The sequence below is a fragment of the Charadrius vociferus genome, unplaced genomic scaffold (genome assembly GCF_000708025.1).
Source record: "Charadrius vociferus isolate BGI_N301 unplaced genomic scaffold, ASM70802v2 scaffold147, whole genome shotgun sequence".
NCBI lineage: Eukaryota > Metazoa > Chordata > Aves > Charadriiformes > Charadriidae > Charadrius > Charadrius vociferus.
The window spans coordinates 7,568,023-7,590,819 of record NW_009649570.1 but is presented as its reverse complement, the minus strand read 5'-3'; the positions used below and the strand labels follow the sequence as shown (position 1 = coordinate 7,590,819).

Genomic DNA, 22,797 nt, shown 5'->3' with positions numbered 1-22,797 from the left:
GGTGAGGCAGAGTTAAGGTAGTTAAGGTTGCAGATTAAGAGAATATACAATGATGTGCTACAATAACAATAGTCTGAGTTTAGGAGCAGCCACAAATAAATTCTACAACGATTCCCTGTGAATGTCAGTAAATGGTGCTGAACCATACAGTCAGTATTCACCCTAGTGCTGACTAGAGCAGGGCTGGAATAGCTGTGGGAAACTTAATTTATTCATTTTCAGTGTGGTTGTATTTTTCTGAATTCTTAGGGATTTTCAGGATAGTTTTTTTAATCCTTCCAGGTATAGCTTGGGCTTTCACAGTTGTACAAGTCCAGCTGTAAGGTTGTGGAAGGCTCACCAGGATCAAAATCTGCAAAGATAGGCATGTGTTTAATGTGACAAACTAAGCAACTCCACTAGCTTTACCATGGCAGTTTGCAGCATATGCAGTTCAGCATAGAAGTGAGTCTTTGTCGATTACCGAGTGGATTACTGTTTAATTACCACTTTAAAAAAATAGTGTCAAGATTTGATAGTCTGCTTTCCCATCTCTCGTGCCTTCCCTGTATTTTCATGGCTGATGTTTTAGTTCTCTGCATATTTGGGAGGGAGGTTGTTTTTTATGAGATAAAACTTCTTTCTATGCTTCTCTGTGAATATAGTCTATTCTTTACCTTGAACAAATGTAGTTTTAGGGAAATTCCACATTTAGCGTGGGAGCAAAAGGAAACATTTTTCTGGCAGCTTATCATCATCATCATCATTATTATTAAAATATGATAGCCATTTATAGCTGCTCATAGGAATGTTAAAAGTTTCCTTGTGCTCCCCCATCTGTCTGCATCCATCTGTTGTCTCTTGTCTTGTACTGGAATTGTTAAGTTCTTTGGACAGGGACAGCCTTTTTTAAAAATGGGGATCAAGTTCACAATTAGCAGCTTTATTAATACAAGAAAGCAAAAATAAGGATGATACGGGCCAGTGGGCACTATGCAAGTCGGAAGAATCAAATGTTCATAATCCATTTCTCTTAGGTGTGGCAATTCTCTGTGTGTGCTCATGTGGGTACCTGGTAGGTGTTAGATATGTGTGTACGTATGAGTTTTATTTAGCTTTTTTTTTTTATTTCTCTCAGTGGCTGCACAGGTGGTGGGAATGCTGATCGTATCCAGAAGTTACGGAAAGAGTACCATCAGGCCAGGAGAGAAGGCTTACCTTTCTATGAGGATGACGAAGGAAGAACACAGCCCTCTGGTTATGACCAGTGTTGGGTAGGTCCACAATGCGATGCAAAGTGCTTTTGCAGCACTCAGGGTTAGCAGAAGGTGCTGATTTGTTTGTGTTTTCCAGAAATCCTGTGTCAGCTTAACATGAATTTGGGGTGTTTGTAGAGACAGAGAAATGCCAGCCCACCAAATAAAACATTAATAACATGAAAACTTGGCTAAAAGTAACTTGTCTGTTCCCTGTATTTGATTTAGGCCCAGGTTTCTTCTCTTTAAGCCCAAGATATGCAGTCATCGCCAAACTTTGTCACATGTGTTAGCATCAAGGCTTTTTAGCAGGATTTATGGCACTCTGGCAGTTCATCCAGTGATTCCCTGGGTTAACGAGAGTGTTAGAAGAGCAGAGACTCACTGTGCTTAGCTGTAAAGTGAGAGGAAGGAAATGGAGGCATGTCTGCTCCTGCCCTTCCTTCTGCACACTGAACAGTAGCAATGTGGCCACAGTACATCCTCAGTAACTTTTATAAAGTGAAAAATGGGATAATTTGCTTGTCTCCCATCAAAGGATCTTGAAACATTCTACCAACGCTATAGAACTTACAGACATGCTGTATTTCCTATTTTACATCTAGGAATCACACTACACAGAGACATATTATCTACCCTACTACCAAAGAGTTCTACCATGGTTCTACCATGGTAGAACCAGAGATTAAATCAAGAGTGCTGAATTTTTGAATGCATTAAGTAAATGCAACAGCTATAGTGTATAGGATCACAACTGTGGAACTTAAGAGCTCCACCTGAGCAGGTTTCAGAGTTGGACTCCGTCTCTTTAGAAGTAATTATAATCAACCAGCATTTAAAATGTAACTTTGATATGATGCAATTTATGCTAAATTTGAAATTCTAGTTTAAAAAGAGACAGAATTATGTTAAAATCCTGAGAGTCTAAATATATCTGAAGTTTGAACTAACATTGTAGGTTTTAATGTCCTCCAAACTATCAGTGTGAATGCTGAAGTGAAATCTTCAATGACTGAGGCTGTAGACCAAAAGAATCCTATGCGAGACTAGACTTTATTGCAAACACAGAGTGAAAAGGGGTGTTTTTACATAAATTTTCATATATATTTGTTCATTAACAAAAAAAATGTTGTTGTATATAATATTCTGATTCAGTTACCAAAAGTGTCACCTTCAGCAAAATAATTCTTAGAGCAGTTAACTTTGATCTACTGCCTTAAATTTTGTGACCCAAATTTGAGAATCTATGTAGCTGCCATTCTTCTTCTGAATAGCTTTTGTAAACTAAAATGAGAATATGCATCAAATGTGTCTTTCTGTTGAAATTGTGTGCCATGTTAAGTGTCCTGACAGAGGCCCCACACTGGGCAGTGGTACCTCTTCAGCCACCTCAGGATTTCTACTTCTTATCTGAAACTGATAAAGCTCTATTAATCCTCAGAGGAGGTTGCAATTTATGGTCCAGTGTAGTTTCCTAAGATTCACAAAGGTTTCTTCTGGGTAATCCTTTTTAAGCCTTTCCTATTAGGTATAATGCCCAGAGATTACTCATTTCCAAGGCTTTGCTTTTCCTGTGAGGCAAGTTGTCCTTAATCAGAGTGCCTGAAAGGGGGCTTTAAGTATCTCAATCTTGAACTGATTAACAATAGTGGCACCAGGATTGTTTCTTTTTGTTGTTCCAATGCAGAACATTTTTAGATGTTTTTGTTGTGAGGTATGGCAGTCAGCTCAAAAATCAGAGTTTACCTTGGGGGCTTTATACTCCAAAGTTTGCTGCCGCAAAAGTTCCTCTTGTTGAAATGGTTTACAAATTTCAAAGACTTCTGGTCTCTACACTGCAACAATATCATTCATTGATCCATCCAGCCTTGCTTTCATAGGAACTGTCTTTCAGTGTGGAAAATACTGTGGCCCCAGCTTGCTCTCTTTCAACTCCTGGCTGAAATTTCTATGCTGATATGTAGTTTTACCCTTAAAATATATATGTTACATCAATCCATTCAGACAAAAATGAAGAAACAAAAATAGAATCGAATATTAAAAAGAAAACAAATGTCTCAAAGCATCTTGCCAGGAGAGTGCTCAAGATATTTTATAAGCCATGTAGTCTTTTCCACCTCAGGCTGCTGACCCTCAGCAGTACCGTGGTAACACAGATTGAACAACAGCTGATTTTTTCCATCTTTACTCATCAGTGAAGAGACATGCTGATGACTAATTGCGGAATTGTAAATAAATAAAAACTTACTCTAATCTTCAGGATGTCAGGTCTTTCTTTAAAGAGTCGACAGACAGCTGAGGGGAGGAAAACCTTCTGGTGTAAGTTTTCTTCCTTCCCACAGGAGGTTATGGCACCAGGGAAGCTGCAGCTGGAAAGGAGATGCTGGGTCTCCCTATGTATTTTTAATACTCAATTAGTTCTTTCTATGCTTTTGTCAGTCAGCTGTTTTACCTAAACCAGCTTTTCTATAAGATGTCTTTCTAATGTACAGCAGCTGCTGTAATCACTTCCCACCATCTAATGAAACATGCAGATAAGTTGGGAAATAACGGAGGATAATTTGAGAAGACACTATCCCGTCGCAAATCAACAGCCTCAGAAATGGACCCTGGGTCTTGTCCTCCAAAAAAGTATCTGAGAACTCATGAGGCAAATTTCTATCTGATAAAGCCGACATTGAGAAGTGGCCTCTAGCTGACACTGTAATGGGACAGAATTTCTAATAGAAGGGGTATTTCTAACAATCTACTTTTTTTAAAGTGGGGTAAATCAAGTTAAAGTGGAGAGCCGGCTGAAAAGCTAGCATTGTAAGGGAAAATGATCTCATGACAGGCAATTGGGATCCATAAATGTTTTAAAAATAAGGTCAAAAATTCATTTTAAATAGGCCTGCTATTCTTTCATCATCCATTCCTCCCCCCTGCATCCATTTTCCAGTTCTCCTCTGTTCTTCTCATCTGTTGCTGGATGGATTTTTTGCTCTCTTGCGCCTTCATTCTGCTCTCCCTTCCCCACAGTCTGTTCTTTTTCTTTTTGTAACTAACTGAATAATTCAGTTTATTGTGTCTCCATAAGCAGACACATGTATATAGCACTGTCTGTTGTACAGAGCCAGATCCTTTGAAATTCTTTTCCAGTTCCTTTGTGCTTTGGTTTGTTGTTGAGTTTTGCATCCTTTGGGCTCCTCCCTGCCCCCTACCCCCTTTTTCAGGTTTATAACTAGGATAAATGATAAGCCGAATTCTATAGGGTAGATCACAAGGCTTAAAGTAAACGTCAGCTAGTTAACCAAAGGGCAGGCTGATGATAAGTATAAATGTTGTCTAGGAAAATGAGTGCCTGTTGCTGTCAGTGTAATGTGAGATTACTCTAAAATTTTCTGACAGTTAGGGTGTATTGAGAAGTATCAGTGCAAGACAGAGTTTAGGCATGTGCATACATACTCATGTCTTAATGGGCCATCAGATAGTAAAAGTGCTCACGAACATATCCTTTACAAACTCAATGCTGGTCTACAGAAAAAGGCATAACATGTTTATGTAGAATTATTATATACTGCAGTATCAGTCAGAACCTGAGAGAACTATGTAAGCAATAAGCTGCAAGAACAAGTCTCCCTAGGAGTTGGAGGGCTTTTTCATGGGGCACTCTTTTTTCAGGGCTTTAGAGTCACAGACTAATAACAGATCATGAGAAATAGAGAAGGAGCTGTCAAGACAAAGCTGTGAAGTTAGCATCTGCACTTGTATTTAAATAATGAGGAATTAATCATCTATTTGAGGATTTACTTGGATTGTCTTACAGACGTTGTACAAATCCAGTTACTTAAAACATCAATTCTTTCCTTCAGGGTGGCAGTAAATCCTTGAAACTTTATCTTTTCTTAATGTACATTTAAGAAGTGCATGTAACACCGGCCACATTGCAAATAGTTCTTCACCTGTTAGCGACCACATCAGCTTCACAGTACAAACCTTATGTTAAATGGTTCTAAAAGTCATTTTCTTATTTGCCGATCAGATTTGGAAGCTGAAAAATAACCTAAAGATATACGAAAACCTGTCCCTGGATACTAGCTGTGAAAATTTCGATTGAAACAAATCTCTAATGTACTGAGTTTTGTCAGTTCCCAGTTGAGAGTATGAAAGAAGAATCATGCCTGTCTGTGTTAAAGGCCAAGTACTTTATTGTGTGCCTGGCAGGGATCCAAGCCTAAAAATCAACCAGAACAAAAAAAGGAGCGTTAAGAACTGCATTATTTTTCCATAATGTGTCAAAGGGTTCTATGCGTGCTTCAGGATGAATAAGGAGCTGTTTGTACTTTTCATGATCAATTAATTCCAGGTTTAAGATGTTGCATTTCAAATAGGTTAGGTTCCCAAAATGCACAGACGTTTGTGTTGGACCACGGTTAGAAACCAAAATTCCAACTTCTAGAATAATAACATTCCTGTCTTCTAGCGCAATGGGAGAAGCTGACAATTTTATGTACTATGTGAAACCATATAGCAGAAACTGCTGTGAATTCCAGACTTTCTGAGCCCACAGACTATTAGTAGAAAACATTGAACTTTAAAAAAAAAAAAAGAAAAGACAGTATCTTACTTAGAGTATAGCTGCTTTGAAAACCATGGATTGGAAGTATTTCTGTATATGTTACTAAAATATTAATTAAGAGAGCATGTAAAATATTTTACTAGGATGTATGATTAACTTACCAATCAAGAACTTTTTATGGTCACTACTTATCTCTGTATAACAAAGGTTTCAGATTGGGGGGTGTTCTAAAGAGCTGTTCAAACTAAGCAGAGAGATTTTTAAATTTACAGGCTGGCTTTTGGGGGTAGGTTTGGGGGGAAATTATTTTGGAGAAATCCCTGCCAAACCTCATGTGAAAAATAAACTATTCCAAATGGCATATGCAAGGAGAGCCAAATTCAGTTCCATTAATACTAGTAATAAAGAGTGACTCTTATAACTTGTTTGGAGTCATTCCTACTTACACAAAGGTTGAATTTGGCATAGATTATCTGAACCAGAGGGGAGTCTGAAATGCTCATGTCTTTGTACTAACACTATGTACACACTCTTATTTACCAAGGGAAACAGTTCTCGTGCCATATGTCATGAGACCCACTCTACTGTTTATACCCTATAATATTATGTGAATTCCATCATGCCATCTATTCCACAAGGTATCTTGTCACACAGCTGCTTTTTGTTGTATTTCAATGCAGGGGGGTGATTCTGAGGAGGACAAACACTAAGCATTTCTCTTACTTCGTACAAGTAGTTGAAGCAAATCAGACAACAACATGTGGTGCTGCCAGGCTGTGGCTGTCCTTGCGGGCTCGCAGCACCAAGAGATTCCATATTAACACATATGCCAGCGGTCGTGTCCTTTGCAGTTAGGAGAGGTTCTTCTGATGTTGCCCAAATGGAGAACTTGAGTGGGGCATCACGGAGATCGTGACAGCTGCCACACATCATGTTGATATGATATGAAGGGCCCTAGAGGTTTTCTGTTGAATATTTTTTTCCTAATTTTCCAATATGTTTGGGGAAGCAAGGAACAAACCTCTAACTGGTAATGATTATATTGATTAGGGGAGCTTCTGAATAGGTAATCCATGCTGTATAGTATGCTGAACAGTTACTGTAGTTGTGCATGTAGACAGGCCACAGCTCTACAGCTTTTATCTTTTGGGGCACAGAAATAGCCTTTTCAGAGCTAGGCTGTAATCTGGCTTCGCTGCAGTTCTGAGTAGCACAGTACCTGGGTCTTTGAGATTTGCTTTGGTTTTGGCAAGCTTCTGCCAGTATAGGCTTTTAACAGGTTTTGGTCTACTTGTTGATCACTCCATAGATAGTTGACTGTGTGGCCACTTTCCATGAGCATGTGTGCACACTCTGTCAAATCTCAGGCCAGCATCACATGAGGAAGGTGGAAGAGGATTGAGATTTTAACACCGAGCCTTCATATCTTAGGGTTGCTAAAGCTAAAGCTTTGCACTTTGAACCTTCCCTTACCCTCAGTGATACATACTTCTCCATGACAGCTTGGTGCTGACCCCTAGCAAGTTGGTGCCCCACATACCATAGAATCAAATACAGCTGCTCATGGGTCTGACTACAAGGGGGAGAAAAAAGTAGGTTTCCTTTTAAAATTGACCTCCTCTTCCTCAGGCCATTAGTAAGAGGCCTGCTTCAACTTCTGGAAAGGGGCCCTGGTTACAACAACGCTCATTTTTTAATCATGAGACAAGCCTGTAATGCCATTGAAATTCATGTCTGAAGCTAAGCATGCGCTTAGGTATTTGTTAGATCAGGCCTGATATCGGGCCTCAAACTTGACCCCTTCTTAGGCACAAGCTTTTGCCTTTACAGCTAGGTATCTGGTGCATTTATCAATTAGATCCTGACACGGTTGACTTCTTTTTGAATTCGCACAGCTTAATCTCCCTGGTTTATGTTCTTGTTCAGTGTGTTGCTGATTAAAAAGAAATCTCTTCCCTAAAAAATACTGATTATCCAAAGAGTTGCCTAGCTACTGTTGTCCCAGACAGCACCGTGTTTCCTTAAGATGCTGGTCACTGTCCAGCTCTGCTTGCTGGGGCTAACATCCCACTAAAACAGATAGCAGTTTTGACAAAGACTGCAAAATTTGTCCATTTAACGTAATGGAAAGCAGAGTGACCTCAGTCAGGCAAACGGCAACGGTTGCCCAGTGTGTGCAGAACAGGGTCGAGCTTGAAAGAAGCTGGGTCAAGCAATACAACTATGTCATTGAGGCTGTGACAGAGTACAGATCTTTTATTTGTTATAGTTAAGTACGCGACAGAAGCCAACTGAAATTATGGACTTTTGATTACTTTTGATTTCTGGATTGTGTTCTTCTATTGTATATCTAGACAGCATTTCTCATTACTGCAGTACAAGATCTGAGGTGGAGGCCTTGGGTCTTCTTGAGTTTTGCTGAAGTTCCTCACTGCAAAATGCATTAGCAGAACTGCTTGTTAAATTCCATCCTAGGCACAGTTTCAGCAGTCAGGGTGTCAGTGTTCTGGCTACATTGTTGTCTTGCAGTTAAAAACACTAAAAAGTTCACAGCAAAGGTGTGAAAAGTAATTAGAATGTATCACTGGGTGCTGGGTATAAGCAATTATCTATGAATATATAAAGGCTCTATTTTTCTCCACAAACAGGCGACATTGTTATAATTATTTAAAATGAAAAAGAAAGTCACTGACTCAGACATGGAGAGATTGGGCGGATAACTTTATTAGTTCCCAGTCTAAGGTCTGTAGTGCAGATGCTAATCTAATATCAAGACTGCATTAAAATAAAGTACAAAATATGGGAAAAGAGAACTCCATTTACCCTGTAAGGCTGAGGCTGTACATGAGTTTGATTTTTCTGCTCAAGGCCAGTTCTTTTCTTTTCAACTTTCAACTTCAACTCTGGCTGTTAAAGAACACTTGGAAAAAGGAGCGCTAGTGCCTTCATTCTTGCTCAATGTGGGATCTGACTGGAACACATTCCTTCTCTTGAATGTGCTGGGTTTTGAGAAGTTCTGCAAGTTAATAATCAATTTCATTTCTGTTTGCATTTGTTTTTTTAAACCTTCTTTAATGTTCTTACTTTGTTTAGTAAATTGAATTTGTAAGCAGGAATTTCACAATGCAGAAGGGAATCTGATAAAATACTGGTGCTGTGCAACCTAATCTGAAGGGTTGATTTTGATTTGATTTGTGTGTGTGTGTGTGTTTTTGAGACACTTGCTGTGCAACTATATTTATTAACAATAAGAAAGCAAGAGTGACAAATACTGCTGTCTGTGGTTTTTCTGCTTTTCCCTCATCAAATGGCCTGGCTGCTGTGTTAAGTACTTGTCATGTTGCCCAATATTAAGTAGAGCCATTCCAGCTGAACTGTATGTCATAAGTCCTGTATGATAGGAGATATTGAGTCTTCTGTAATCCAGGTGATATTGGGATGTCTGTCTTCCAGGCAGAAATACGAGTTGTGGCCCTGATGCCTGCAAGGGGGTCCTGCTGTTCAAGGCAGATGATATGTGAATAATCCAGTGTCCCAGAGTAGCATAGATTTCATAAAGTAATATACAAAATTCAACATGTATGTTGTGAATGTGTACAACTGAGCAAGAGGACATATACTGGTATCTCTTGTAAAATGCAGCCTTGTCACGAATTGTAAGACTTTTCCGGGTTTAGTCCATTCATCTATTTTCTTGATAGTCTGGAAGTAATGATTGTCAAAATTACTATTGCAAATAATGCACTCCTGCGTTAGGAAGACTAATGCTTCACATGACAACAAATAATGGCAGTGGCTGTCAAGGAACATGAACGCGGGGGGGGGGCCTGGAACAGGTGTATGCTTTACACCATCAGGTATTCCGAGAAAAGGCAGAGTAGCAGATACCTAGAGTGAAATTATGACTTTAAAGTTATGATAAGACTCAAAACAGAGTGAACAAATTGGGATTCTGAGGAGATCCAAAAGTTTCTTGCATTGCAGTAAGCATGGTTATATCAAATTATGTTCTATAGTTCATAATTTGATAACTCCTTCAAGACAAGATAAAAATTTATAATTTGAAATACCTGCCTGTGCCTTCCATCCCTGGTCTGCAATCAAAACAAAGTCATTCTGACAATCTAAATTCAGTCTTTCCTGAGTAATTATTATAGGTGAATTTAGCAAAATACTACCTAGTAGTAACCACCAGTGGATCAGTATTAACACCTACATTTGCATTTGAAGCTAATTTTCAAAGTATTTCTCTTAATTTGCTAGGAAGATACCTGTCAACTTAGCAATTAAACTGTAATTTGGTCACTGAGGTGTTTACATGGATTAATAGATCTCCCTCTTAAGCGTGTGCTCCTGGGTTTGAAATAATAGCTATACTGCGTGGTAGCATGACCCCACTTGAGTTTCACACACACATGCACAAAATCAAATTCCATCACATTTTAATGCAAATTTTACCTTTGCAAATGATGGCCTGAAAAGAATGAGTTTCCATGGTAACCTTAGGGAACACATAACCTGTTTATCATAACTTCTCCATGAAGCAAGACAGGGGGTGGGGAACATGCTTTGATGTCAGCTATATTTTTCTGTAGACAGCATTCTGCTGCAGCACATATAGAGAATTTACCAAAATGCTCCTGTGCTGTCCTAAATAAACTTTTTTCCCTTTCTTAGAAACAGAAGCAGTCATATGGAATAACATAGGAGGGAACTGCAGTAGGCAGTATTCAAAAGCATTAACTGACCTTTCAGCTCCTGTCTATAGTTTGACAACTAGGCCAACATTTTGAAAGACCAATCACAGATTAATACTTAAAATAGATCTCTTCCACACTTTCTTTCTCCTTGCTTTCCCTCCATGCTTTATGTTTGGCCCTCAGGTATCCCTGCCGCCTTTCAAAAGCACTTTAAGTTTTTTGTTTTCTTGTTCTTCCACTTCACTGCTGAAAGTACTGTTTGAAAAATGCCTTGAAATATCTCTGAACTCCTACATTGCAGAGCTACCACAGAAAAGAATATATTGATTATACTTCACATTCAGTGCTGACTTTCAGAGTTGAGGTGGTGGCTTCTGGAGCTGCCATTAGCGAGGAGTGAGTTTGATGGCTGCAAGCATCTGCAAGGTTGTATTTTTCCTGCAGATGCACAGTAACTCCTGGCTAAAGGAAAGTATGTCTGCAACATTTTTTTAAGGTCATTAGGAGTAAGGAACAGATGTTGAGGTTTTTCAGAATGCTGCTTTGAAGTGCCATTTAGGAGTCAACTGACAAGACTGACCCTATAGGCAGTGATTTTTGGGACTGGAACACAGAGGAACCATTGCCCACAGTTACCCATCTGGTATCCATCTGGTACCAGCAAACAACAGACAGTACCAAATCACAGAGAAACTGTACCAACTGCTAAATTGGTATCAGCAAGCAAAGAAGGTCGCCACCCAACAGCAGTTGCAAGCAGGAGAAACAATGTCTGTAACATTTACAGGCTGGTATCTGAAGATCCGGAGGAACCTGATGCCATAGCATATGGAAAGCAATTCCTCTCTCTAAGCCTGCTTATGCTGATGTTGTTTGTTCAGTATTAACCCAGGTTTGGGATCTTTTTTTTTTTTTATAACCATATTGAATTTGCAGTGTGGAGAGCTTTTGTCATGATGCCATTGAGAGAGCGCCTCTCTTTAGTGGCATCTATGTTTAACAGGATTAAGGTGGATTTAATACCCTGTGCTGCAGACTAACCATTCAAATTCTAGGAGTGCTGTTCCAGAGTGGTGTCAAATCACAATGGAAGGAGTTGAGGTTAACTTTTAACTCCGTGACGATTTAATTTCTGCTGTTTTTCTTTGATGTGAACTATTCTTGGGGAGAGCTGTGGCAGGGGGTTGTTTCCCAATTTTATTGCCATCTTCCTCTTCTTCCCTTTCTTCATTTTCCCCCTTCTTCCTCCTTTTCTTCTTTTGAAGCAGTGTGCAGGCTTGTACAGTAGCTAAGTGTTTAGAATGTAATAATACAACAGTGAGAGATTTACTGCCTCTAGGCGCTACCCCTTCTACTCTTGAGGACCTCCAGCAAGGCATGATTTTATAGACAATGAAAGGCTCTCTCTCCCCTGTGAAGCCGCCTGCCTGCAGGAAGCTTTTCACTGTCTATTTCCACTACTTGCTCTGCAATTTAGTTCCATGCCCTGCTATTTCCCCCTTCCCTCCCTCTTTCCTTCCCTGACATACACATGCATATACCCCCCACGTACACATTCAGCATGAACACCAGATGTAGGTAGATATGGCAAAATAGCATTATCTCAATGTGTGTGTTAAAAACCTCAAAAATACCCCAAATATTTTCATTTTGCCATCCTCATCATAAATGGAAATATTGATCTGTCTCCTGTTTGCTTTCCAGGTACTGACACTGTCATTTCACTTTCCCTAAAAAGAACACAAGCTCATAGCTGGGCTGCAAAGCATGGCCATTACACCCTGGCATTGGTGCCAAGAACTCTGCTGACTTAGCTAGAGAAAGATGCTGAAAGCCCCTGACTTTGAGAGAAAATTCAATTCAATTTACTTCATACAGTGTCTCTCATGAAGTATTTCAAAATGCCTTATATCAGGAGATAACATAATGAGAAAATGCTTTAGAGAACTGGGTATTCAGATAGCAAGACAAAATGATACACAACAATGAACTGGAGTAAAAGAAAAGATGACTGTCATTTAAAAGCAGTAATCATCTGGATAAGTAGTCTTGTAAACTAATTACAGTGAGAAGAGAAGCAAAGAATGCAAGACTGGGAGGAACAAGAAGCAGCTTAGTTTCAAACAGGCTAAGGCAGAGGACTGGTTTCATGGGGGGAAGGAGTTGTGCACAGCATTGTCGAACAACTACAGGAGATCTGCTTTAGAAATGTATTCACATGTATGTATTATGTATGCCGTATATTGCATCACAAGTGTATCTCAGTGACAAGTTAAGTTATTCTCTCTAGTGGCTAGGAAGAGATTAATTACGTTGGTCTGGTTCAGTGGAAGAGCAATTGAAATGCCCCCTTGTAGTTGGAAAGAATCCGTGCTGATGGGTGCTGAGGTTTTTTTGTTTTGCTGCTTTTAAGTTTTGCTCTCAGCTCAAGGGTCTCTGCCTCTACTCTGAAAATAGGTTTGCAAGTGAGGGTGTCACAAATCTGGTGCTCATTAAAGACAATTAAGAGGTAGAATTAACCAAAACATATTACACGACTAATGGAAAAAGAAGCCACCCACAGAGACGGACACAGGCCAGGAAATGATCTCATTTTGCATGGTCACAGGAAACCATAGTTCTGCAGCACCAGGGATCAGGGGATCACGAAGCGAGGGTTCAGAAAGTAGAGTATTATCTTTGTGGGGCTGTGCAAAAACACTTTGCAGTTTTGGCTTCACCTCCATCTTTGCTATTTTCTCTCTACTAAGTGTTGCGAGATACAGCAAATGCTGAGAGCTTGTTTGCTACTAAGCTAAGGCAATTGCCATGTTTTTAAACTGTTATGGGAACAGCCTGTTTCCCTTTTAAAGTTCCCATCTGTGTTTGTATTTCCCTCAGTCTATTGCCTTTATAGAGAATTTTCCACTCTCTCTAAATCTGAACCATTAGTTTCACCTCCTTGAACAAGAGGTAGGGCATTACTGAGGAGGAGAAGTAAATCCTGAGATAATCAGCCCTGCGTAATTCCAGCATGGAGCACTGCTGTCATCAGTGTTCCTGGTGTTCATTGCATAGGGAGAGGGGACAATGACTGTAAGTATGTACATTTGTATATATGTATGTGTATATGTGTACTTGTATGTATGTATGTGTAGAGAGAGAGAGACAGAAGGGAAGCGTTTAATTGCGTAGCAATCTGACCAACCAAGTAGTGTTCTGATTGCATACAGCTGATTTTATAAGTGAAAATTTTCAAAACTACTCACCAGCAAAACCAAGATCATCAGTGACTCTGGAGTGTGTGTCTGTGTTTCTTACGGGGAAGAGGAAGGATCGTTTGATTACTATCTCTTTTTTCCTTTAGACAAGGATGTTTTTCTCACCCAAGGGAAATGCATTCTAGCAGCATGAACATAACTATTAATCAACACTTAAGCAATAATCAGTGAATGAAAAACGATGACCAGAAACTGAAAATGTACTTGCATAGCTACTTTGGCTCTTTTCCTTTGAGATCATGCCCTTGCATTTTAACTTGAACAATTCTTATAAAATTAGTGCTGATACATTCCAAAAGGCGTTGATTTAAAAAGCCAGCACTTATTTTTCACTTTAAAAAAAAATACTAACAGTGAATGATACATTAAGATCTGCATAAGTAATGTTATAAAGCTACCTCAGTAGTCTCTGAGATAGATCCTCAATTGATGCGAACCAGTAATATCTTACGGGATTTACTTCAGAGATGGAGATGCCGAGATCATCATCACTAGAATGCTGTGTTCAAGTGTGTGAAGACGTGTTCTGGATACAGAGATATAGATGTTTTTCCTGTGTATTTTCACCCAAAAAGGAGATACAGGCACAGAGAGATGCAGGTGTATGTCAGCTTGGGAATGCCTCCAAGAGGAATCAAATGCTATTGAAATTAAAACAAACCACCCTCATCAGTATTTAGCGTGCTTTCCTGAATCAGGGCCAAAGTATGTGGTAGCACCCAGCAGAAACCAAGGCTGTGAGACTCTACTAGGAGTGCAGCAATACCTTCCTTTAGCTCTTCAAGATGTTTTTTGTCAAACTGAGTCACAGTTCTAATAGCATCAAGTGTTTTTTGGAATAATCTCAAGACCAGACTATAGTATAAAATGCTTAAAGTGAGCGTGCACCTAAGAGAAAGAGGGCTCAACATGTCCTGTGACTGAGCCCAGAAAACAGAACTTCAAAAGTCTACAAGATCATGACTTGGTGATTGGGCTGTGAATGGGCACCTATAGCCATCTGTTGATTCACTTTCCCAAATTATTTACCCTGTATTTTCTGTTGACAAGAAAATAACAAAGTTTACATTAGGTGCCAGACTACCCAAAACAAACTTTGAAGGCATCAGGCTATGATTTGAGAACCTCTAACAATTACACTCCCCAGATGTCTGTAAAACGGAGTGGGAACAGAAACGCAAGATTTCTCAGGACCTGCTGGGAAGATACTGCTTCCTTCCTTATTTTTGAAAACTGTCCTGCGAGCAAGTTTGTAACAGGGAAGTTGACAGTGCTTTCTCTCCAGTGGTGGAGGTGGTTTTGTGAGTTCCTGTGGAACATCATCTTGGTTTGCCATTGCAACCACTTAGTGAAGAAAAGCACCACTAAGAATATCAAAGAGTATTAAAGGTGCTGTCTTATATCCAAACAATGGTAAAGCAGTACTGATGGGCTCGTATAACATTAGGCTCTTCTTTGAGGACTGCTTCTGTCATTAAAATCAATGCAACTTAATTAAAGCAAATTATAGATAGATACATCTATAAATAAGATATTAAAGTGCGCTGCTGAATATGATAATTGCTGCATATTTAGCAATCAGCATGTGTGTTCTGCTTTTGCCAGGAGGGATTTCTTTCAGTGGAATCAATGGAGCTTTATTAAAAACCATCCAAATTAGAGGGAGAAATGATGAGTGTTATAATAACGCAAAATCACTGTTTCAACTTTCATTGCAAAACCAGGAAAGCAAAATACATCCCTCTTTGTGTATGTAAGGAAAACATCAGGAAAATTCTTTTGAATCATGGACAGTGGTAGAATTTTTAATTTTTACCTTTTGATGGAAAACATAAAAAAGCTGGATGGAGGAAAACATGTTTTCTGTGAAAATGCTGGAGGTCTTGGAGGGTGGGATAATTAGGATAGCACAGTAGTAAGGAATGAAGAAGACCCCTTAGATCAACTTCCTCCATTTCACAGGGAACATCCAATTCACTGCCTTACATAACCCACCTCTGTTATAACAGCTAAAGAAGGTGTTAGTGAGTCAAATAGTGCTCTTAAATTTCACTTGCAGTCCCTAAAACCAGGCAGAGTGTTGAAATGCAAAAAATGAAATGGGTGAATTTTGGTGCTTCACCTGTGTTTGAAACATTGAGACTGGGGTGGGGAACAAATCCACTTTTACCTCTCTCAGTTTTTCTTCAGTTTTCACTTAATTGAAAACAAAAACCAACTGTGTCTCAGCAGAGGGGAGACCTGAAGGTTAAAGGGCAAATTCCGTTATACCATGGCTCTTTTTGGCATGCTGAATCTCAACCCATGTGATTAGAAACGCTCACAGACAAAAGAGGAGCTTTGAGAACAGAGGTCAGACCAGCATCTGAATCAAGTCCTTTAACAGATGATCACAAGACTATTGAAAAATGTACTAGCAATGCAGCGGTACTGTGTGCCATGTTTATACACAGACTTCCAGGCAAAAAGCAGAACTGGGTGGCATTTTCAAAGCACTCGGGTGATGGCAGAGCAGACGCCTCACTCTGCAGCCTTCCTGGGATGGCTCCTGTCTTTTAGTGCATGTCAGTCGTATAAAATACAGCGGTAGTATGCTATTTTTCATGGGGAGAAAACCACGGCACACAGGCTCAAGTGACTTTCCTGAGCATACACAGTGAGTAAGTGAAAAAGTTAGGAGTCCCAGGACTCCTGTCTTCATAAGCTCTTCCTGATCTCCCATAATTTTAAGTAAGTCAGACATGACTCAAGTGTGGAGTCAGCAGTGTTTTGCACCGGTTCACAAATGTGTACCTAAAATCACATCAGCCTTGATGAAGTTATGCTGTTGCTACTTATCTAGTGGGCAGCATACATTCCTCAGTTTCTTTTTGATCTTAGTGATAATTTAAATGTTTGGAGGAGGCTTATTGTTCAGAAGTGGGGAAAACAAAGGGTTAAAAAGAAAGAAAGAATTAAAAGGGCAAAGGAGATGTTTAGCATATAAGTGATAAATGAATAAGCCTGAATGCAACACCCACTGTGTATTATTCCTTTTTAAGAGAGTGAAACTTATGACTCTGAGCTGTGGTTTTTCTATAGCTAGTTAACAAGCTTTAAACAATTTTTTTTTAACAAACTGATCTCTGCAAACATGATCAAAGTTTTCTATACTTAGGTCTAAATAAAATACTTGCAGGAGAGGGAATGGTGACTGTGGCTTTCTGGGACAGCCACCCTGAAAATGGCTCTGTATCATTCTTTTCCTCATGAGCAGTACCCAAGGTCTTGAGTCTTCAGCCTGCCAGCTTCACTCAGGAGGGACATGGAGCAGGGAGCTCTGGTAGCTCAGGTGGGAATTTGTGAGAGGAGGTAGAGCCCCAGGCAAAAACACACTGTCCCGCGGAATGCGTCTCCACTGCTGGAGGCAAGGAGTTGCTGCTGGCTTCCATTTGCAGTGTGGTAGCTCTCACCTTGAGCTGTGTGCACCTGCACAAGAAAAAGTTTGATTCTGGCTTCACGAAGCTTAAACTTAAAAAAGATCGCTATAGTTGTTATTGTTCATACCGCAACGGGTGTCCAACCCCAAATACCTTGATCCATATGAAAGGGGCAAGGGAAGCTTTTCTGCTAGCAGCTGATCTTTTAGCCTTTAACAAATGCATCGGGGGGAAGGCAGTGTAAGGCAGGTGAGGAGGAATGAAATGCAATGTCTCCTGGGAAAAAACATGGCCTCTTGCACTTTTCTGCACAGTTTTCAAGGTAGTCTCAGGCTTCAGGATTAAGTAAATCCATTTTCTGCTCTTAAAGAATTGCTCTTCTGCAGCCCCAGAATTTTCCTGCAGGCATATCCTAGACTTATTTCAAGATACCTGCCTGCAGGTATACTCTACTTATACCTTATAATTTATTTGCAAATATTTGAATGCTCTAAGATATTTGTTTCTGGCTTGATCTACATGTGCATGTTCACATCACCTCTCTTTTTACCTTTTTTTTTTCTCTTGGCAGGTTAGAGATATTTGCTGCTAGCTTATCATTTTGTGTGTTAATAATACACTTTCCTGATACACTTTGTATTAGAAAACTCCTCGAAGTGCCCTGCAGTTACTGTATTTGCCAGGGACATACCTTGCAGTGACACCTGCACAGCTTTTGTTTTCTCTTTTTCTTTACAGTTGCTTTCCCTTTCTGTCTGTTTTGGATCTGCATGTGAAACATGAAGCTATGAATCTTTCTACAGTTTTCTGTCTTGAAACAAATGTGGATTCCATTTGTCCAGGGAAGTGGAGGGAGTCCCAGCCTGTGCTCGTTCTTCTCTGCCTTTTGACCCTTCACATTAATCCCCTGCTGAGGGCGGTGAACTCGGAGAGAGGAGAGGAGCGCACAGTGCCCGCACCGCTCTCTAGTCTGCGCATCCCCCAGCCTGGTGCTGCTGCTGGCGACTGGCGGGGATTTAATTAAAGATACAGAGGTGTCATAGGGTTTTTTTTATGAAGTGATGTATTTCTATCGCAGAAATCTTGTTTGCTAATGGAAATTATTTGTTTAAAAAAAAAATAGCCGTGAACAACAAAAATGTTACTGGCTATATAGAAAAAATGCCTTTCCAGCACACAGAAGATCCTGACCATGAAGGCATTGAGTTACACAGATGCAATGTCTTGCCCATTTGTCCGGTACCCTGTCTCCAAGTGTGGCCACTGCTACGTGCTTCAGAGAATTCATCAGGATTCCCAAAGGGGGGATTAGGAGAATAACCTGCTGGTACAGGGGTTTCTGCCTAGGATTCCCAAAGGGGGGATTAGGAGAAAAGCTCTCCTATCTCAGGGAATGGCTGACTCTTTGAGGCTTTACCTCTCTTCAACCTGTTAAAGGCTTTACTCTCTTCTGCTAACCTGATGCTTGTTGTGTTGATTCATATGCATATCCAGTTTATTAATTTCGCATTCTACAAAAGGCTTGGCTATACCAATACTTTGGAACAGTTAAGTTTCATGAATTGTTTGTTGGTGTTTTTTGATAAAGATAGCATTTCCTTTCCTCCATTTAAGCATGCTGCTCTTTTAATTGCACTGATGGAATGATGGCTGTTTCTGTGTTTATCTCTACCCCATTATTTTTGCATATTCATGTTTTGCTTGTTAGTTGAGACCGCTCTAGACTAGGAGAAGATCTCTTCATAATGATGGCTCTTATTTAAGTTGATGTCGTTAATTTAAACCCTAAAAATACAGGAGCGTGTTTTGGATCATTCTTTCTGTTGTTCATTACCATACATTTGTGAAGTGTGTATTTCATCTGCTGTCACATTTTCTCCTTACTGATTGGGGTGTTGGTCTCAAAAGCTCTTCCAGCCACCTCTGATACAGACTCAGCTAAGTAATGCACTTCCCATCAGCTCCCGCACCTCGCTGGTCACCTCGTTGGCAGCATCTGTTTGGCTTTGATAGGAGATCCAGGTTTTAATCCTTTTTATTAAGATTACTGTTTGCTCACCTAAATATTTTGTGATTATTAGCTGTGCAGTTAAAACCTCTGCACCTGTACTGAGGGCCAGCTGCGTACGTCCTGTTTCAGGGAAGGAAGAGAAGCTGGAATATTTTGATCTTGTTAATTAGTATGTTTCACACCGATTTTTAGCTCAGTTTGTTGTAAAAGACAGCAAGGAACCCTTTGCTTTGACTCTCTCTGAAACATAAATAACTTTTACGAGGGAGGTGTTTCCATTTTTGTGGTTTCCCTCTTCATAAGGGTAGTATTTTATTCCGGGCACCATTTTGCTGGTGGCTGAGTGATGATACGTTTTTACTGTCGCGTGGACAGATGGAGAAGGGAAAGGAGAAGAAATGGCTGAGTCTTTAATTAGTCGTGCAGAGCCAGAGCATGCTTTTCCAGTGCGTCAGGGGTTTTATATAGGGTGTGGAGACTCAGCTGCTCGATGGATCCAAATTAGCAAAATTGTGTATCCACCGCCAGGGTGTTTCTATGGCAACTGTCTCTCAAATCATATATACAAACAGACCTGGTGGGGGGTATCGCCTTTTATTTGGTCTATAGGAAACCATTGGAAAAGAGGTGGTTTCAGGCTGAAAAAAACCTTCGTGATGTAAATATTTTTTACTTTCTGGTGCCTGGTAGAAGTTTTGGGACCACTGCTCGATGCTGGCACAATTCCGAATCTGTTTGTGGTTTTGCACAGTGGCTGGCTGCTGTTACTCCTGCTAGGTGTGAGAGTGGTCACCAGGAAACTTGCACAAGGTTGCAAATGCACAGTTACCAGGCGCATCCTTTAGCTCATAAACATCTTGCCGCTGCACCTATCTATAGCCATGGAGGTAGACCGTATACTATGTGGCTTTTGTGCTGAGCGAACCAAATTATACATTCATTTCTTTTCCCCTCATTCTTCTTCATAAAACAGCAGAAGTTTGGAGGCTCTTCTCTCACTGTTGTACCTGGTGAATTAAGGGAAATCATCAACCTGATCAAATTAGCAGTGTAAGAACAGCCAAAGTGGCTGTGACTCTCAGCCTAAGTGACTCTATCTTTATAAATTCTCTCTACGTGTCACTTTTTCTGGTGGGAAAAAATGAATGAATGATCCATTTAGCCTACTGCCCTCTTTGTTAAATGTAGGGCAATTATTGTTATTTTTTGCTCGTCCAAAGTCAGGTACTGCTAAAGCATTTCACATCAGAGGTGGTTATTTCTTGTGTCCGTCAGTTCCATGAGGACTCCTTTCTTTTTTGAGTCAGATAAAGGGGAGTTAGCAAGAGGCCTGTGCTAAACAATTTTTTTCAGTTACGAGTATCTTGGATGTTCAGTGAGTGGCAAGGTGCATAATGGTATTTGTCTAGAATAATTCCTAAGCTTGCCTAGTAACTCCAAGGGATAGTGCCTCTCTTTGCATTGGACTTGACTTATGTAATGGGTCCACAAGAAATTGTACACAGAAATGCTATGTAAAGGTAGATTGGACCTGAGTGCACAACCTTTCCCATTGTAGAAGCTTTTACACCTCTTCAATGAAAATGATGTATTGTACATAAATTGAAGGACTGACAGAAATGTACTCTAACCTGTAGAATGTGAAAAACATGTTAATTTTTGTTTGTTTTCTCTTTTTATAATCAGGCATTTGCCGAAAGCCTGATGTGATTTATTCTTTTCTTTTTAATGAATTGTTAAAATGTTTGAAAAGGCATTAAATCTTCCTTTCTGCTATTAATCTGTAAAAGGGGAAGGGGATTTTAAATGGCCTCTTTAGTATATTGCTTTATAAAACTGCTGATTCTAGCAGCACCGGAATAGGAATACATACTAATGTAGGAAACACTGAAGGCAGGCAGAGCCTCCTGCATTTATGGAGGAAAAGACTAATAGCTCCATTTTAACAAGGCTCTTAACACTTTGGGCCATCAGCAGGCATTGAGTGAGTGAAATTGGGAGAGCTCCTGTGTGCTAAAAGCATTGAAGTTCACCGTTTCGTACCCCACTTGGAGCCTTCCTGATAGAATTGTGCTCTCCAGCCAACGCTGGTTGCCATCTTGAAAACAAACCAAGTAGCGAGCTGGCATTTTGACTGAGTGCACTAATGCTTCACTTCTGAAATGGCACCAGAGCATGACAAATGCACTTAACTCCCAGCTGGATACTTAGCTTTGCAGTGGCGTTAGGGAAAGTTTCTGGATTTGTGTTAAGAACGAAAGCAAAGCCTGTTTATATCACATTTTGTACTTGAGCAAAACACACAAGTGGAGGAAAAACAGCAAACTTGGTACTAAGATGCTAGCTTTGATTCAAGTAGTTATGCCACTGGTATCAAAAGGGGAGTGCTTACTTAATTAGATTACGTCCTCATGTTACTGAATTCTAGGAGGATGGCCAGCCAGGGAAGGAGAGAGAGAGTATCCTGGCTAGCACGCAGATGAGGAAAAGGCTCTGAAGATTGTACCCATTCTAAACAGTTCTTTGATACGGAAGCCTTTCTTGTTAAAGTGATAAGATTATGTATGGGATTTGGAGCTTCTTTGAGCCCCTGCCTTTCTTTTGTTGATTTTGGCATGTTGCAGCATCATGTGCTCTCTGCTTATCGTTCTGAGATGCATTGTTAGTAGCTGGGCTGCATAATTGATCTTCATCTCTAATTACTCTCCTCTCCACAGGTGCCTGGAAAAGGTCCAGATGGGAGCTCATACAATCTCCACTTCGAGGGGATGGAAAGGCAGTATGCATCCTTACCCAGGTATGGCACCAAGCCTCATACACACACGCTGATTCACCCTCCATCAGATGGGGAGGGAATTCAGCCCACAGCTCATGTCCGGCTCCAACATGAGAGATTATTTTGCAATTTTCTCTTGTCACCTTTTGCTGCTGATCTAGGGCCATCTTTATAACCGTACTATTAATTTGGACTTTTGAATTTCAAAAAAAAGCGCTCTCATTGAACATGTCAGCAGGAGTCATGATCTACAGGTAGAGAACATGACATTGAGGAAGCTGGCTCTGTAAGAGTTATAACAGGTCGTAGCAGGGCAATAATGACAAAGTTTATAGTGATATAATCCTAGCTGGCATTGATAGAGTGCTACTGTGGAAAGCCTCGACTACAGCAGCCACAGCTACTGAAGTCCCGCTGCTGCTGCAAAGACTGTCTGACTAGCAGTCCTATTCCAGTAGAGCATCTCTGTGTTTCAATTGAACACTGTGGAAATGAGAGTGAATTCTCTGAGGGCTTTTTTTAATTTTTAATCCTTATCAACTCAATGAAGAGTAATTCTAGTCTGAAACCAGTGGGGCATAACAAAAAGGAAGCGTTTTAGAGATTTCAGTCCCATTTCTGTGGGAGTTCTAATCGCGGAGTGTAAGATTTAGCAAGCCAGAAAGGCGAGTGAGATGATGCTAGAAGAGATAGTGGGAAGCAATGGGAGGAAAACAAAAATAGAAAATATTTCCCCTTTAGAATCAGAGGGCTGGGAAACACCATAGAGGGGTTGCCCAGTCCACTTCCTGGACCTACAAGCACGATCATTTGTAAAAGCAAAGCAAAAATAGCTATT

At 40.2% G+C, this 22,797-nt stretch overlaps 1 protein-coding gene across 1 annotated transcript in view; it reads left to right on the top strand.

Annotated features, from left to right (window-relative positions):
• PARD3B (par-3 family cell polarity regulator beta) overlaps window positions 1-22,797 on the top strand; it is a 406,080-nt gene that overhangs the window by 357,470 nt on the left and 25,813 nt on the right. Inside the window, exons 21-22 of the mRNA XM_009890252.1 lie at window positions 1,118-1,253; window positions 21,901-21,980. Of these exons, the coding sequence (XP_009888554.1) occupies window positions 1,118-1,253; window positions 21,901-21,980 (216 nt within the window). The remainder of the gene's footprint in view (window positions 1-1,117; window positions 1,254-21,900; window positions 21,981-22,797) is intronic.